The sequence below is a fragment of the Nerophis ophidion genome, linkage group LG20, assembly GCF_033978795.1.
Source record: "Nerophis ophidion isolate RoL-2023_Sa linkage group LG20, RoL_Noph_v1.0, whole genome shotgun sequence".
NCBI classification, from domain to species: Eukaryota; Metazoa; Chordata; class Actinopteri; order Syngnathiformes; family Syngnathidae; genus Nerophis; species Nerophis ophidion.
Genome location: NC_084630.1, coordinates 23097448 through 23116218, shown reverse-complemented (window position 1 = coordinate 23116218; position 18771 = coordinate 23097448). Strand labels below are relative to the sequence as shown.

At 48.7% G+C, this 18771-nt stretch overlaps 1 protein-coding gene across 1 annotated transcript in view; it reads right to left on the bottom strand.

Moving 5' to 3' along the window:
* Window positions 1–498: 498 nt before the first annotated feature.
* The window catches only part of spred2a (sprouty related EVH1 domain containing 2a), a 31117-nt gene continuing 12844 nt past the window's right edge, over window positions 499–18771 (bottom strand). Inside the window, exons 4-6 of the mRNA XM_061880711.1 lie at window positions 2034–2098; window positions 1735–1890; window positions 499–1671 (exon numbers count right to left, since the gene is read on the bottom strand). Coding sequence (XP_061736695.1) covers window positions 1051–1671; window positions 1735–1890; window positions 2034–2098 — 842 coding nt within the window. The 3' untranslated portion in view covers window positions 499–1050. The remainder of the gene's footprint in view (window positions 1672–1734; window positions 1891–2033; window positions 2099–18771) is intronic.

The following is an 18771-nucleotide window of genomic DNA, read 5'->3' as shown; positions in this document are numbered from 1 at the left end:
CTGTTATTTTTACGATTGAAATCTGTCTACAAAAATATATAAAAATCACAAAATGATACCAACTCTTATTTGTACGATACAATTCCAACCAGAAAATGCAAAACCACAGTTATTTTTACTGTACAAGTCAGGCAAAAAAATAAAGAATTTGAAAACAATACCACTGTCATTTTTACGATAACCTCTTGACCCAAAAATTGTTTTAAACTGTTAATTTTACGGAAAGATTTTGGCTACAAAAAAGAATTCACAGAAAAACATGGGAAAAAAATGACAACTGTTATTTTTACTGTAAAATTCTAGCAAAAAAAATAAAAAATTTGAAAACAATACCGCTGTTGTTTTTACTGTAAAATTCTGGCAACAAAAAAAACAAGAAAATGTAAAAACAATACCATTGTTATTTTCATGATAACATTTTCACCAAAACATTCGAAAATGTAAAAACAATTCAATGTTTATTTTTTACGGCAAAATTTGGGCAAAAGAAATAAAGAATTTCAAAAGGATACCACTGTTATTTTTACGGTAAAATTCTGGCAACGTAAACAATTGACAACTGCTATTCTTACAGTAAAATTGTGCTGCTGAGCTGCCAGTTTTTGCCTGTCAAATCTGCGCTCTTAGTTTTTAGAGCATCAAAGCATTTCTCAGGACGGTCCACCGACTTTGTGACCGCGTGCTGGGGACACCAAAGTGCATCTCTTTTATGACCAGCAGAGGGCAGCGGCAACGGCTGCTTGGCTCCGATTGGTGGAGATTTAAGGGCGTGGCCGTGGCAAGATATTGTATTTTGGAAGGGCCAATAGACTCTGCGACTTGTCCAGGGTGTACATCGCCTTCCGCTCGAATGCAGCTGAGAGAGGCTCCAGCAGCCCCCGCGACCCCAAAAGGGACAAGCGGTAGAAAATGGATAGATGGAAATGCTATGCTAGGCTAACGGCGTAAAAAGACGCTCCCTTGGCGGCGGACACACAAACAGAGAGACCTCCAAGCGGGAATGGAACGAGGACGTAGAGCAGAGAGACGTCAGATGCGAGGGGCGGGGCCTCAGCCGGCGGCTCTGTGTCTGCCACCGCAGCAGCGGCAAGCCACGCCACAGCGGTGGCAAGCTGTGAGCGGCGCGTAGCAGCACATGCACGGCGCCAGCACCGACAGCGCCAGCAGTGCGCTCCAGCGTAAGCAGAAGTGCTCGTCGGCGCCGTCGCAGGAGCACGGGTCTGAGTAGTCGCCCTCGGGGTCGGACATGCAGTGGTAGAGCAGGCTGTCGGCGCACCACATGAAGCTGACCCGCCGGATGAGCGCGTGCACGGCGTCGGGCGCCTCCCGGCAGCGCCCGCGCCCGTTGTCCTCGTAGCGGAACATGTCCTGACAGTACACGCAGCGCAGCTCGCCGCCCTTCCTGCGTTTGGCCTGAGGCTGCGCCGTCACCGCCGCCTTGAGGTCCCGGCGGGCGGGTTTGCCGCAGGCCAGCGAGTACGGGTAGGTGTAGTCCCGCTTCGGCGCCTCGCTGTTGGCCAGGTGTACGTAAGCGTCCGGCGATAGTTTGTCTGGTGGGGCGGCATGACGGTAGTCCTCGTAGCCGGTGAGCCAGGCCCACTCTGCGGAGTTGACGGGTACCAACTCCTCCTCAAACTGGAAGCTGCCGTGGCAAGGGAACACGTGCACCGCCTGCAGAGACCATGGCGTCAGAGGGCGCTCACGCTGGCCCCTCCCACCGATCCCGGCACTCACCTGGTCCAGGAAGTAGTGGTCGGAGGACCGGTGGTGCCCGTAGAAATGTCCCAGGACGCAATGGTGGCGGTGGTGCTCGCAGAAGGCGAGCGGCGCCAGCGTGTGTCTGACGGGCTCCCTCCTCTGAGACGAGTTGGACGAACTGTCTGTGGCGGTCTACAGGAAGAAGGAGACCACACCAGGATGAGGACCTTTACCTCGGTCTAAGTCCTAACAAGTTCCTCCAAAGCTACACCATCACATCCAGATCCTCCACGGTTGACTGCAACGGAATCCTTCGCCGTGGAACCCAGGCTCACCGTGAAAACGTCGTCGTCGCCGAGCTCGGCCTCGTTCTGCAGCGTGGACGAGGAAGTGGTGGAGCCTGGAGAACGGCGAGACGAGGTGTTGACTCAACATGGCGTAAAGCAGGGGTCTCAAACATGCGGCCCGCGGGCCAATTGCGGCCTTCGAGACGTTATTATGCGGCCTGCGCTTTGATATGACAATTAAATGTTGGTACGGCCCGCGAGTTTAATATGAACGGCGCTTGATAGGTCATGCTTGCCAACGTCCCCAATTTTCCCGGGAGACACCTGAATTTAAGGGAACCAATTCTCTCGAAGCCCCCTGTCAATTTTTACCAGATCAACAATATTCAGGAAGTGCCATAATGGCACTGCCTTTAGCGCCCCCTACATCCTGAACTGACAGCGTGCAAGACCAGTTGCATGTTGCATCTGGCCATGCAAGACGCTCGTGTGTTATTGCAAGACATATTTGATCAACAGCTACACACGTCACACTAAGGGTGGCCGTGAAAAAAACGTTTAACACTGTTACAAATACGTGCCAGACTGTGAACCCACACCAAACAAGAATGACAAACACATTTCGGGAGAACATCCGCATCGTAACACAACATAAACACACCAGAACAATTACCCAGAATCCCATGCAGACCTAACTCTTCCGGGCTAGAATATACACACCCCTGCTACCACCAACCCCCCACACCCCCACCCACCCTACTTGCGTCGGTTGAGGTGTTGTATATTGTAGCCCTGCAAGGTGTTCTGGGTATTTGTTCTCTTGTGTTTAATCAATCAATCAATCAATGTTTACTTATATAGCCCTAAATCACTAGTGTCTCAAAGGGCTGCACAAACCACCACGACATCCTCGGTAGGCCCACATAAGGGCAAGGAAAACTCACACCCAGTGGGACATCGGTGACAATAATGATCCAGTGGGACGTCTGTGACAATAATGACTATGAGAACCTTAGAGAGGAGGAAAGCAATGGATGTCGAGCGGGTCTAACATGATACTGTGAAAGTTCAATCCACAATGGATCCAACACAGTCGCGAGAGTCCAGTCCAAAGCGGATCCAACTCAGCAGCGAGAGTCCCGTTCACAGCGGAGCCAGCAGGAAATCATCCCAAGCGGAGGCGGATCAGCAGCGCAGAGATGTCGAGGCGGATCAGCAGCGCAGAGATGTCCCCAGCCGATACACAGGCAAGCAGTACATGGCCACCGGATCGGACCGGACCCCCTCCACAGGGGAGAGTGGGACATAGAAGAAAAAGAAAAGAAACAGCAGATCAACTGGTCTAAAAAGGGAGTCTGTTTAAGTTGTGTTAGGGTGCGTAAATTCTCCCAAAAAGGGTTTGTCATTCTTGTTTGGTGTGGGTTCACAGTGTGGCGCACATTTGTAACAGTGTTAAAGTTGTTTATACGGCCACCCTCAGTGTGACCTGTATGGCTGTTGAACAAGTACGTCTTGCAGCCACTGACGTTGTTCTGCACAAGTCTCACACAACATGATACAGAGGCACATTGGTTGTGAAATATAAAAGTGTGCCCGATTACATGTAGAGGAGCAAAAGTCTTCTTTTGGGGGTGCGCGGACCCCTGGAGGCGCTTGAAGGTAAGCCAAGGGTCAAGTGACATTTAATAAAAACATTCTAAAAAACAGCAGCAATTCATGAATCCTTTATACATATATTTATTGAATAATACTTCAATGAAGCATTAATGTAAGTTCATAAACTGTGGAAGAATAATACAACAATCCAACATTCATTGTTGACAGCTAGGTTTTTTGTGGACATATTTCATAAATATTGATGTTAAAGATTTCTTTTTTTGTGAAGAAATGTTTAGAATAAAGTTGATGAATCCAGATGGATCTCTATAACAATCCCCAAAGAGGACACTTGATGATTACTTCTATGTTTAGAAATCTGCATTTAGAATTGAATCACTTGTTTATTTTTCAACAAGTTTTTTATTTATTTTTATATCTTTTTTCCAAATAGTTCAAGAAAGACCACTACAAATGAGCAATATTTTGCACTGTTATACAATTTAATAAATCATAAACTGATGACACAGTGCTGTATTTTACTTCTTATCTATTTTTTCCAACCAAAAATGCTTTGCTGTGATTAGGGGGAACTTGAATTAAAAAAATGTTCACAGGGGGTACATCACTGAAAAAAAGGTTGAGAAGCACTGTTGTGGAGGACTTCAAAGGCAGTGCAGTCACGGCAGCCCTTAATAATGTTGGCCGGGTGAGAATTGGGACAAATTGGGGAGAATGTTTGCACCGGTAGATTGTTGGGAGGTGCACTGAAATTCAGGAGTCTCCCGGAAAAATGGTGAGGGTTGGCAAGTATGTTGCTAGGGCGGGAAAGACATTCATAGACGGTGAATTCATTAAAAAGTGCATGTTAGATTTTTTAAGAAATCTTTTCTTGCGGCCCAGCTTCACCCAGTTTCTGCATCCAGTGGCCCCCAAGTAAATTGTGTTTGAGACCCCTGGCGTAAAGTCAACGTGGCGTAGACTCAACGTGACATTGATTCAACGTGACGTAGACTCAACGTGACGTAGACTCAACGTGGCATTGACTTATTGTGGCAGTGACTCAACGTGGCATTGACTCAACGCGACGTAGACTCAACGTGGCATTGACTCAACGTGGCATTGACTCAACGTAGCGTTGACTCTAGTGGCATTGACTCAACGTGGCATTGACTCAACGTGACGTTGACTCAACATGACATTGACTCAACGTGGCATTGACTCAACGTGACGTTGACTCAACATGACATTGACTTAACGTGGCATTGACTCAACGTGGCATTGACTCAACGTGGCATTGACTCAACGTGGCATTGACTCAACGTGGCGTGGACTCAAAGTGGCGGAGACTCAAAGTGGCGTAGACTCAAAGTGGCGTAGACTCAACGTGGCATTGACTCAATGAGGCGTTGACTTTAGTGGCATTGACTCAACATGGCGTAGACTCAACGTGGTATTGACTCAACGTGGTATTGACTCAACGTGACGTTGACTCAACATGACATTGACTTAACGTGGCGTAGACTCAACCTGACGTAGACTCAACCTGACGTAGACTCAAGGTGGCATTGACTCAACGTGGCATTGACTCTAGTGGCATTGACTGACTCAATGTGACATTGACTCAACGTGGCATTGATTCAATGTGGCGTAGACTCAACATGGCGTAGACTCAACGTGGCATTGACTCAACGTGGCGTAGACTCAACGTGACGTGGACTCAACGTGACGTAGACTCAAGGTGGCATTGACTCAAGGTGGCATTGACTCAACGTGGCGTTGAGTCTAGTGGCATTGACTGACTCAATGTGGCATTGACTCAACGTTACATTGACTCAACTTTACATTGACTCAACGTGGCGTATACTCAACGTGGCATTGATTCAACGTGACATTGACTCAACGTGGCACTGACTCAACGTGGCGTAGACTCAAAGTGGCGTAGACTCAACGTGGCATTGACTCAACGTGGGATTGACTCAACTCCGGCGAAGACTCAAAGTGGCGTAGACTCAAAGTGGCGTAAACTCAAAGTGGCGTAGACTCAACGTGGCGGTGACTCAACGAGGCGTTGACTCAACGAGGCGTTGACTCAACGTGGCATTGACTCAACGTGGCATTGACTCAACGTGGCGTAGACTCAATGTGGCGTAGACCCAACGTGGTATTGACTCAAGGTGGTATTGACTTAACGTGACGTTGACTCAACATGATATTGACTTGACGTGCCATTGACTCAAAGTGGCGTGGACTCAACGTGACGTAGACTCAAGGTAGCATTGACTCAAGGTGGCATTGACTCAATGTGGCGTAGACTCAACGTGGCATTGACCCAACGTGGCATTGACCCAATGTGGCGTAGACTCAACATGGCATTGACTCAACGTGGCATTGACTCAAGGTGGCATTGATTCAAGGCGGCATTGACTCAACGTGGCGTTGACTCTAGTGGCATTGACTGACTCAATGTGGCATTGACTCAACGTGACATTGACTCAACGTGGCATTGACTCAACGTGGCATTGACTCAACTTGACATTGACTCAACGTGGAATTGACTCAACTTGGCATTGACTCAACGTTGTACTGACTCAACGTGGCTGTGACTCTAGTGGCATTGACCTTAGTGGCATTGACTCAACGTGGCATTGACTGACTCAACGTGGCATTGACTCAACGTGGCATTGACTCAACGTGGCATTGACTCAACGCGGCATTGACTCAACGTGGCGTAGACTCAAAGTGGCGTAGACTCAACGTGGCATTGACTCAACGTGGCATTGACTCAACTCCGGCGTGGACTCAAAGTGGCGTAGACTCAAAGTGGCGTAGACTCAATGTGGCATTGACTCAACGAGGCGTTGACTTTAGTGGCGTAGACTCAACGTGGTATTGACTCAACGTGGTATTTACTCAACGTGACGTTGACTCAACGTGGCTTTGACTCAACGTGGCATTGACTCAACGTGGCATTGACTCAACGTGACGTTGACTCAACATGACATTGACTTAACGTGGCATTGACTCAACGTGGCGTAGACTCAAAGTGGTGTAGACTCAACCTGACGTAGACTCAAGGTGGCATTGACTCAACGTGGCATTGACTTAACGTGGCGTTGACTCTAGTGGCATTGACTGACTCAACGTGACATTGACTCAATGTGTCATTGACTCAACGTGGCATTGATTCAATATGGCGTAGACTCAAAATGGCGTAGACTCAACGTGGCATTGACTCAACGTGGCATTGACTCAACGTGGCATTGACTCAACGTGGCGTAGACTCAAAGTGGCGTAGATTCAACGTGATGTAGACTCAAAGTGGCATTGACTCAAAGTGGCATTGACTCAAGGTGGCATTGACTCAACGTGGCGTTGACTCTAGTGGCATTGACTGACTCAACGTTACATTGACTCAACGTGGCGTAGACTCAACGTGGCATTGACTCAACTTGGCATTGACTCAACGTGACATTGACTCAACGTGGCACTGACTCAACATGGCATTGACTCTAGTGGCATTGACTCTAGTGGCATTGACTCTTGTGGCATTGACTCAACGTGGCGTAGACTCAACGTGGCGTAGACTCAACGTGGCGTAGACTCAAAGTGGCGTAGACTCAACGTGGCATTGACTCAACGTGGCATTGACTCAACTCCGGCGTGGACTCAAAGTGGCGTAGACTCAACGTGGCATTGACTCAATGAGGCGTTGACTCAACGTGGCATTGACTCAACGTGACATTGACTCAACGTGGCGTTGACTCAACGTGGTGTGGACTCAACGTGACGTAGACTCAAGGTGGCATTGACTCAAGGTGGCATTGACTCAACGTGGCATTGACTCAATGAGGCGTTGACTCAACGTGGCATTGACTCAACGTGACATTGACTCAACGTGGCGTTGACTCAACGTGGTGTAGACTCAACGTGACGTAGACTCAAGGTGGCATTGACTCAAGGTGGCATTGACTCAACGTGGCGTTGACTCCAGTGGCATTGACTGACTCAATGTGGCATTGACTCAACGTTACATTGACTCAACTTTACATTGACTCAATGTGGCGTAGACTCAACGTGGCATTGACTCAACATGGCATTGATTCAACGTGACATTGACTCAACGTGGCACTGACTCAACATGGCATTGACTCTAGTGGCATTGACTCTAGTGGCATTGACTCAACGTGGCATTGACTCAAAGTGGCATTGACTCAACGTGGCATTGACTCAACGTGGCGTAGACTCAAAGTGGCGTGGACTCAACGTGGCATTGACTCAACGTGGGATTGACTCAACTCCGGCGAAGACTCAAAGTGGCGTAGACTCAAAGTGGCGTAGACTCAAAGTGGCGTAGACTCAAAGTGGCGTAGACTCAACGTGGTGTTGACTCAACGAGGCGTTGACTCAACGTGGCATTGACTCAACGTGGCATTGACTCAACGTGGCGTAGACTCAACGTGGCGTAGACTCAACGTGGTATTGACTCAACGTGGTATTGACTCAACGTGACGTTGACTCAACATGACATTGACTTGACGTGCCATTGACTCAAAGTGGCGTAGACTCAACGTGACGTAGACTCAAGGTGGCATTGACTCAAGGTGGCATTGACTCAATGTGGCGTAAACTCAACGTGGCATTGACCCAACGTGGCATTGACTCAATGTGGCGTAGACTCAACATGGCATTGACTCAACGTGGCGTAGACTAAAGTTGGCATTGACTCAAGGTGGCATTGACTCAAGGTGGCATTGACTCAACGTGGCGTTGACTCTAGTGGCATTGACTGACTCAATGTGGCATTGACTCAACGTGGCGTAGACTCAACGTGGCATTGACTCAACGTGACATTGACTCAACGTGGAATTGACTCAACTTGGCACTGACTCAACGTTGTACTGACTCAACGTGGCTGTGACTCTATTGGCATTGACCTTAGTGGCATTGACTCAACGTGGCATTGACTGACTCAACGTGGCATTGACTCAACGTGGCGTAGACTCAAAGTGGCATTGACTCAACGTGGCATTGACTCAACTCCGGCGTGGATTCAAAGTGGCGTAGACTCAAAGTGGCGTAGACTCAATGTGGCATTGACTCAACGAGGCGTTGACTTTAGTGGCATTGACTCAACATGGCGTAGACTCAACGTGGTATTGACTCAACGTGGTATTGACTCAATGTGACGTTGACTCAACGTGGCTTTGACTCAACGTGGTATTGACTCAACATGACATTGACTTAACGTGGCATCGACTCAATGTGGCGTAGACTCAACCTGACGTAGACTCAAGGTGGCATTGACTCAACGTGGCATTGACTCAACGTGACGTTGACTCAACATGACATTGACTTAACGTGGCATTGACTCAACGTGGCGTAGACTCAAAGTGGTGTAGACTCAACCTGACGTAGACTCAAGGTGGCATTGACTCAACGTGGCATTGACTCAACATGGCATTGACTTAACGTGGCATTGACTTAACGTGGCGTTGACTCTAGTGGCATTGACTGACTCAACGTGACATTGACTCAATGTGGCATTGACTCAACGTGGCATTGATTCAATATGGCGTAGACTCAACGTGGCGTTGACTCTAGTGGTATTGACTGACTCAATGTGGCATTGACTCAACGTTACATTGACTCAACGTGGCGTAGACTCAACGTGGCATTGACTCAACGTGGCATTGACTCAACGTGGCATTGACTCAACGTGGCATTGACTCAACGTGGCATTGACTCTAGTGGCATTGACTCAACGTGGCGTAGACTCAACGTGGCGTAGACTCAACGTGGCGTAGACTCAACGTGGCATTGACTCAACTCCGGCGTAGACTCAAAGTGGCGTAGACTCAACGTGGCATTGACTCAATGAGGCGTTGACTCAACGTGGCATTGACTCAACGTGGCATTGACTCAACGTGATGTAGACTCAACATGGGGTAGACTCAAAGTGGCATTGACTCAAAGTGGCATTGACTCAAGGTGGCATTGACTCAACGTGGCGTTGACTCTAGTGGCATTGACTGACTCAACGTTACATTGACTCAACGTGGCGTAGACTCAACGTGGCATTGACTCAACTTGGCATTGACTCAACGTGACATTGACTCAACGTGGCACTGACTCAACATGGCATTGACTCTAGTGGCATTGACTCTTGTGGCATTGATTCAACGTGGCGTAGACTCAACGTGGCGTAGACTCAACGTGGCGTAAACTCAAAGTGGCGTAGACTCAAAGTGGCGTAGACTCAACGTGGCATTGACTCAACGTGGCATTGACTCAACTCCGGCGTAGACTCAAAGTGGCGTAGACTCAACGTGGCATTGACTCAATGAGGCGTTGACTCAACGTGGCATTGACTCAACGTGACATTGACTCAACGTGGCGTTGACTCAACGTGGTGTAGACTCAACGTGACGTAGACTCAAGGTGGCATTGACTCAAGGTGGCATTGACTCAACGTGGCATTGACTCAACTCCGGCGTACTCTCAAAGTGGCGTAGACTCAACGTGGCATTGACTCAATGAGACGTTGACTCAACGTGGCATTGACTCAACGTGACATTGACTCAACGTGGCGTTGACTCAACGTGGTGTAGACTCAACGTGACGTAGACTCAAGGTGGCATTGACTCAAGGTGGCATTGACTCAACGTGGCGTTGACTCCAGTGGCATTGACTGACTCAATGTGGCATTGACTCAACGTTACATTGACTCAACTTTACATTGACTCAACGTGGCGTAGACTCAACGTGGCATTGACTCAACATGGCATTGATTCAACGTGACATTGACTCAACGTGGCACTGACTCAACATGGCATTGACTCTAGTGGCATTGACTCTAGTGGCATTGACTCAACGTGGCATTGACTCAAAGTGGCATTGACTCAACGTGGCATTGACTCAACGTGGCGTAGACTCAAAGTGGCGTGGACTCAACGTGGCATTGACTCAACGTGGGATTGACTCAACTCCGGCGAAGACTCAAAGTGGCGTAGACTCAAAGTGGCGTAGACTCAAAGTGGCGTAGACTCAAAGTGGCGTAGACTCAACGTGGTGTTGACTCAACGAGGCGTTGACTCAACGTGGCATTGACTCAACGTGGCATTGACTCAACGTGGCGTTGACTCAACGTGGTGTGGACTCAACGTGACGTAGACTCAAGGTGGCATTGACTCAAGGTGGCATTGACTCAACGTGGCATTGACTCAATGAGGCGTTGACTCAACGTGGCATTGACTCAACGTGACATTGACTCAACGTGGCGTTGACTCAACGTGGTGTAGACTCAACGTGACGTAGACTCAAGGTGGCATTGACTCAAGGTGGCATTGACTCAACGTGGCGTTGACTCCAGTGGCATTGACTGACTCAATGTGGCATTGACTCAACGTTACATTGACTCAACTTTACATTGACTCAACGTGGCGTAGACTCAACGTGGCATTGACTCAACATGGCATTGATTCAACGTGACATTGACTCAACGTGGCACTGACTCAACATGGCATTGACTCTAGTGGCATTGACTCTAGTGGCATTGACTCAACGTGGCATTGACTCAAAGTGGCATTGACTCAACGTGGCATTGACTCAACGTGGCGTAGACTCAAAGTGGCGTGGACTCAACGTGGCATTGACTCAACGTGGGATTGACTCAACTCCGGCGAAGACTCAAAGTGGCGTAGACTCAAAGTGGCGTAGACTCAAAGTGGCGTAGACTCAAAGTGGCGTAGACTCAACGTGGTGTTGACTCAACGAGGCGTTGACTCAACGTGGCATTGACTCAACGTGGCATTGACTCAACGTGGCGTAGACTCAACGTGGCGTAGACTCAACGTGGTATTGACTCAACGTGGTATTGACTCAACGTGACGTTGACTCAACATGACATTGACTTGACGTGCCATTGACTCAAAGTGGCGTAGACTCAACGTGACGTAGACTCAAGGTGGCATTGACTCAAGGTGGCATTGACTCAATGTGGCGTAAACTCAACGTGGCATTGACCCAACGTGGCATTGACTCAATGTGGCGTAGACTCAACATGGCATTGACTCAACGTGGCGTAGACTAAAGTTGGCATTGACTCAAGGTGGCATTGACTCAAGGTGGCATTGACTCAACGTGGCGTTGACTCTAGTGGCATTGACTGACTCAATGTGGCATTGACTCAACGTGACATTGACTCAACGTGGCGTAGACTCAACGTGGCATTGACTCAACGTGACATTGACTCAACGTGGAATTGACTCAACTTGGCACTGACTCAACGTTGTACTGACTCAACGTGGCTGTGACTCTATTGGCATTGACCTTAGTGGCATTGACTCAACGTGGCATTGACTGACTCAACGTGGCATTGACTCAACGTGGCGTAGACTCAAAGTGGCATTGACTCAACGTGGCATTGACTCAACTCCGGCGTGGATTCAAAGTGGCGTAGACTCAAAGTGGCGTAGACTCAATGTGGCATTGACTCAACGAGGCGTTGACTTTAGTGGCATTGACTCAACATGGCGTAGACTCAACGTGGTATTGACTCAACGTGGTATTGACTCAATGTGACGTTGACTCAACGTGGCTTTGACTCAACGTGGTATTGACTCAACATGACATTGACTTAACGTGGCATCGACTCAATGTGGCGTAGACTCAACCTGACGTAGACTCAAGGTGGCATTGACTCAACGTGGCATTGACTCAACGTGACGTTGACTCAACATGACATTGACTTAACGTGGCATTGACTCAACGTGGCGTAGACTCAAAGTGGTGTAGACTCAACCTGACGTAGACTCAAGGTGGCATTGACTCAACGTGGCATTGACTCAACATGGCATTGACTTAACGTGGCATTGACTTAACGTGGCGTTGACTCTAGTGGCATTGACTGACTCAACGTGACATTGACTCAATGTGGCATTGACTCAACGTGGCATTGATTCAATATGGCGTAGACTCAACGTGGCGTTGACTCTAGTGGTATTGACTGACTCAATGTGGCATTGACTCAACGTTACATTGACTCAACGTGGCGTAGACTCAACGTGGCATTGACTCAACGTGGCATTGACTCAACGTGGCATTGACTCAACGTGACATTGACTCAACGTGGCATTGACTCAACGTGGCATTGACTCTAGTGGCATTGACTCAACGTGGCGTAGACTCAACGTGGCGTAGACTCAACGTGGCGTAGACTCAACGTGGCATTGACTCAACTCCGGCGTAGACTCAAAGTGGCGTAGACTCAACGTGGCATTGACTCAATGAGGCGTTGACTCAACGTGGCATTGACTCAACGTGGCATTGACTCAACGTGATGTAGACTCAACATGGGGTAGACTCAAAGTGGCATTGACTCAAAGTGGCATTGACTCAAGGTGGCATTGACTCAACGTGGCGTTGACTCTAGTGGCATTGACTGACTCAACGTTACATTGACTCAACGTGGCGTAGACTCAACGTGGCATTGACTCAACTTGGCATTGACTCAACGTGACATTGACTCAACGTGGCACTGACTCAACATGGCATTGACTCTAGTGGCATTGACTCTTGTGGCATTGACTCAACGTGGCGTGGACTCAACGTGGCGTAGACTCAACGTGGCGTAAACTCAAAGTGGCGTAGACTCAAAGTGGCGTAGACTCAACGTGGCATTGACTCAACGTGGCATTGACTCAACTCCGGCGTAGACTCAAAGTGGCGTAGACTCAACGTGGCATTGACTCAATGAGGCGTTGACTCAACGTGGCATTGACTCAACGTGACATTGACTCAACGTGGCGTTGACTCAACGTGGTGTAGACTCAACGTGACGTAGACTCAAGGTGGCATTGACTCAAGGTGGCATTGACTCAACGTGGCATTGACTCAACTCCGGCGTACTCTCAAAGTGGCGTAGACTCAACGTGGCATTGACTCAATGAGACGTTGACTCAACGTGGCATTGACTCAACGTGACATTGACTCAACGTGGCGTTGACTCAACGTGGTGTAGACTCAACGTGACGTAGACTCAAGGTGGCATTGACTCAAGGTGGCATTGACTCAACGTGGCGTTGACTCCAGTGGCATTGACTGACTCAATGTGGCATTGACTCAACGTTACATTGACTCAACTTTACATTGACTCAACGTGGCGTAGACTCAACGTGGCATTGACTCAACATGGCATTGATTCAACGTGACATTGACTCAACGTGGCACTGACTCAACATGGCATTGACTCTAGTGGCATTGACTCTAGTGGCATTGACTCAACGTGGCATTGACTCAAAGTGGCATTGACTCAACGTGGCATTGACTCAACGTGGCGTAGACTCAAAGTGGCGTGGACTCAACGTGGCATTGACTCAACGTGGGATTGACTCAACTCCGGCGAAGACTCAAAGTGGCGTAGACTCAAAGTGGCGTAGACTCAAAGTGGCGTAGACTCAAAGTGGCGTAGACTCAACGTGGTGTTGACTCAACGAGGCGTTGACTCAACGTGGCATTGACTCAACGTGGCATTGACTCAACGTGGCGTAGACTCAACGTGGCGTAGACTCAACGTGGTATTGACTCAACGTGGTATTGACTCAACGTGACGTTGACTCAACATGACATTGACTTGACGTGCCATTGACTCAAAGTGGCGTAGACTCAACGTGACGTAGACTCAAGGTGGCATTGACTCAAGGTGGCATTGACTCAATGTGGCGTAAACTCAACGTGGCATTGACCCAACGTGGCATTGACTCAATGTGGCGTAGACTCAACATGGCATTGACTCAACGTGGCGTAGACTAAAGTTGGCATTGACTCAAGGTGGCATTGACTCAACGTGGCGTTGACTCTAGTGGCATTGACTGACTCAATGTGGCATTGACTCAACGTGACATTGACTCAACGTGGCGTAGACTCAACGTGGCATTGACTCAACGTGACATTGACTCAACGTGGAATTGACTCAACTTGGCACTGACTCAACGTTGTACTGACTCAACGTGGCTGTGACTCTATTGGCATTGACCTTAGTGGCATTGACTCAACGTGGCATTGACTGACTCAACGTGGCATTGACTCAACGTGGCATTGACTCAACGTGGCATTGACTCAACGTGGCGTAGACTCAAAGTGGCATTGACTCAACGTGGCATTGACTCAACTCCGGCGTGGATTCAAAGTGGCGTAGACTCAAAGGGGCGTAGACTCAATGTGGCATTGACTCAACGAGGCGTTGACTTTAGTGGCATTGACTCAACATGGCGTAGACTCAACGTGGTATTGACTCAACGTGGTATTGACTCAATGTGACGTTGACTCAACGTGGCTTTGACTCAACGTGGTATTGACTCAACATGACATTGACTTAACGTGGCATCGACTCAATGTGGCGTGGACTCAACCTGACGTAGACTCAAGGTGGCATTGACTCAACGTGGCATTGACTCAACGTGACGTTGACTCAACATGACATTGACTTAACGTGGCATTGACTCAACGTGGCGTGGACTCAAAGTGGTGTAGACTCAACCTGACGTAGACTCAAGGTGGCATTGACTCAACGTGGCATTGACTCAACATGGCATTGACTTAACGTGGCATTGACTTAACGTGGCGTTGACTCTAGTGGCATTGACTGACTCAACGTGACATTGACTCAATGTGGCATTGACTCAACGTGGCATTGATTCAATATGGCGTAGACTCAACGTGGCGTTGACTCTAGTGGTATTGACTGACTCAATGTGGCATTGACTCAACGTTACATTGACTCAACGTGGCGTAGACTCAACGTGGCATTGACTCAACGTGGCATTGACTCAACGTGGCATTGACTCAACGTGACATTGACTCAACGTGGCATTGACTCAACGTGGCATTGACTCTAGTGGCATTGACTCTAGTAGCATTGACTCAACGTGGCATTGACTCAACGTGGCGTAGACTCAACGTGGCGTTGACTCAACGTGGCGTAGACTCAACGTGGCGTAGACTCAACGTGGCGTAGACTCAACGTGGCGTAGACTCAACGTGGCATTGACTCAACTCCGGCGTAGACTCAAAGTGGCGTAGACTCAACGTGGCATTGACTCAATGAGGCGTTGACTCAACGTGGCATTGACTCAACGTGGCATTGACTCAACGTGATGTAGACTCAACATGGGGTAGACTCAACGTGGTATTGACTCAACGTGGTATTGACTCAACGTGACGTTGACTCAACATGACATTGACTTGACGTGCCATTGACTCAACGTGGCGTAGACTCAAAGTGGCGTAGACTCAACCTGACGTAGACTCAAGGTGGCATTGACTCTAGTGGCATTGACTTACGCAACGTGACATTGACTCAACGTGGCATTGACTCAACGTAGCGTAGACTCAAAGTGGCGTAGACTCAACGTGACGTAGACTCAAGGTGGCATTGACTCAAGGTGGCATTGACTCAAGGTGGCATTGACTCAATGTGGCGTGGACTCAACGTGGCATTGACTCAACGTGGCATTGACTCAATGTGGCGTAGACTCAACGTGGCATTGACTCAACGTGGCATTGACTCAATGTGGCGTAGACTCAACATGGCATTGACTCAACGTGGCGTGGACTCAAAGTGGCGTGGACTCAAAGTGGCGTGGACTCAACGTGACGTAGACTCAAAGTGGCATTGACTCAAGGTGGCATTGACTCAACGTGGCGTTGACTCTAGTGGCATTGACTGACTGAATGTGGCATTGACTCAACGTGACATTGACTCAATGTGGCGTGGACTCAACGTGGCATTGACTCAACGTGGCATTGACTCAACGTGACATTGACTCAACGTGGAATTGACTCAACTTGGCACTGACTCAACGTTGTACTGACTCAACGTGACTGTGACTCTAGTGGCATTGACTCTAGTGGCATTGACTCAACGTGGCATTGACTGACTCAACGTGGCATTGAATCAACGTGGCATTGACTCAACATGGCGTAGACTCAATGTGGCGTAGACTCAACGTGGCGTTGACTCAACGTGGCGTTGACTCAACGTGGCGTTGACTCTACACCGGCGTAGACTCAAAGAGGCGTTGACTTTAGTGGCATTGACTCAACGTGGTATTGACTCAACGTGGTATTGACTCAACATGACATTCACTTAACGTGGCATTGACTCAACGTGGCATTGACTTAACGGGGCGTTGACTCTAGTGGCATTGACTGACTCAACGTGACATTGACTCAACGTGGCATTGACTCATTGTGACATTGACTCAACGTGGCGTTGACTCAACGTGGCATTGACTCAACGTGGCATTGACTCAACGTGGCATTGACTCCAGTGGCATTGACTCAACGTGGCATTGACTCATTGTGGCATTGACTCAACGTGGAATTGACTCAACTTGGAACTGACTCAACGTTGTACTGACTCAACGTGGCTGTGACTCTAGTGGCATTGACCTTAGTGGCATTGACTCAACGTGGCATTGACTGACTCAACGTGGCATTGACTCAACGTGGCATTGACTCAACGTGGCATTGACTCAACGTGGCGTAGACTCAAAGTGGCGTGGACTCAATGTGGTATTGACTCAACGTGGCATTGACTCAACTCCGGCGTTGACTCAAAGTGGCGTGGACTCAATATGGCGTAGACTCAATGTGGCATTGACTCAACGAGGCGTTGACTTTAGTGGCATTGACTCAACATGGCGTAGACTCAACGTGGTATTGACTCAACGTGGCATTGACTCAACGTGGCATTGACTCAACGTGGCGTAGACTCAAAGTGGCGTAGACTCAATGTGGCATTGACTCAACGTGGCATTGACTCAACGTGGCGTAGACTCAAAGTGGCGTAGACTCAAAGTGGCGTAGACTCAATGTGGCATTGACTCAACGAGGCGGTGACTTTAGTCGCATTGACTCAACATGGCGTAGACTCAACGTGGCATTGACTCAAAGTGGCGTAGACTCAAAGTGGCGTAGACTCAATGTGGCATTGACTCAACGAGGCGGTGACTTTAGTGGCATTGACTCAACATGGCGTAGACTCGACGTGGTTTTGACTCAACGTGGTATTGACTCAACGTGACGTTGACTCAACGTGGCTTTGACTCAACGTGGCTTTGACTCAACGTGGCTTTGACTCAACGTGGCTTTGACTCAACGTGGCGTAGACTCAACGTGGTATTGACTCAACGTGGTATTGACTCAACATGACATTGACTTAACGTGGCATTGACTCAACGTGGCGTAGACTCAAAGTGGTGTGGACTCAACCTGACGTAGACTCAAGGTGGCATTGACTCAACGTGGCATTGACTTAACGTGGCGTTGACTCTAGTGGCATTGACTGACTCAACGTGACATTGACTCAATGTGGCATTGACTCAACGTGGCATTGATTCAATATGGCGTAGACTCAACGTGGCATTGACTCAACGTGGCGTAGACTCAAAGTGGCGTAGATTCAACGTGACGTAGACTCAAAGTGGCATTGACTCAAGGTGGCATTGACTCATCGTGGCGTTGACTCTAGTGGCATTGACTGACTCAATGTGGCATTGACTCAACGTTACATTGACTCAACGTGGCACTGACTCAACATGGCATTGACTCAACGTGGCATTGACTCAACTCCGGCGTACACTCAAAGTGGCGTAGACTCAACGTGGCATTGACTCAAAGTGGCGTAGACTCAACGTGGCATTGACTCAACGTGGCATTGACTCAACGTGGTGTAGACTCAACATGGCGTAGACTCAACGTGGTATTGACTCAACGTGGTATTGACTCAACGTGACGTTGACTCAACATGACATTGACTTGACGTGCCATTGACTCAACGTGGCGTAGACTCAACGTGGCGTGGACTCAAAGTGGCGTAGACTCAACCTGACGTACACTCAAGGTGGCATTGACTCTAGTGGCATTGACTTACTCAACGTGACATTGACTCAACGTGACATTGACTCAATGTGGCGTGCACTCAACGTGGCATTGACTCAACGTAGCGTAGACTCAAAGTGGCGTAGACTCAACGTGACGTAGACTCAAGGTGGCATTGACTCAAGGTGGCATTGACTCAAGGTGGCATTGACTCAATGTGGCGTAGACTCAACGTGGCATTGACTCAACGTGGCATTGACTCAATGTGGCGTAGACTCAACGTGGCATTGACTCAACGTGGTATTGA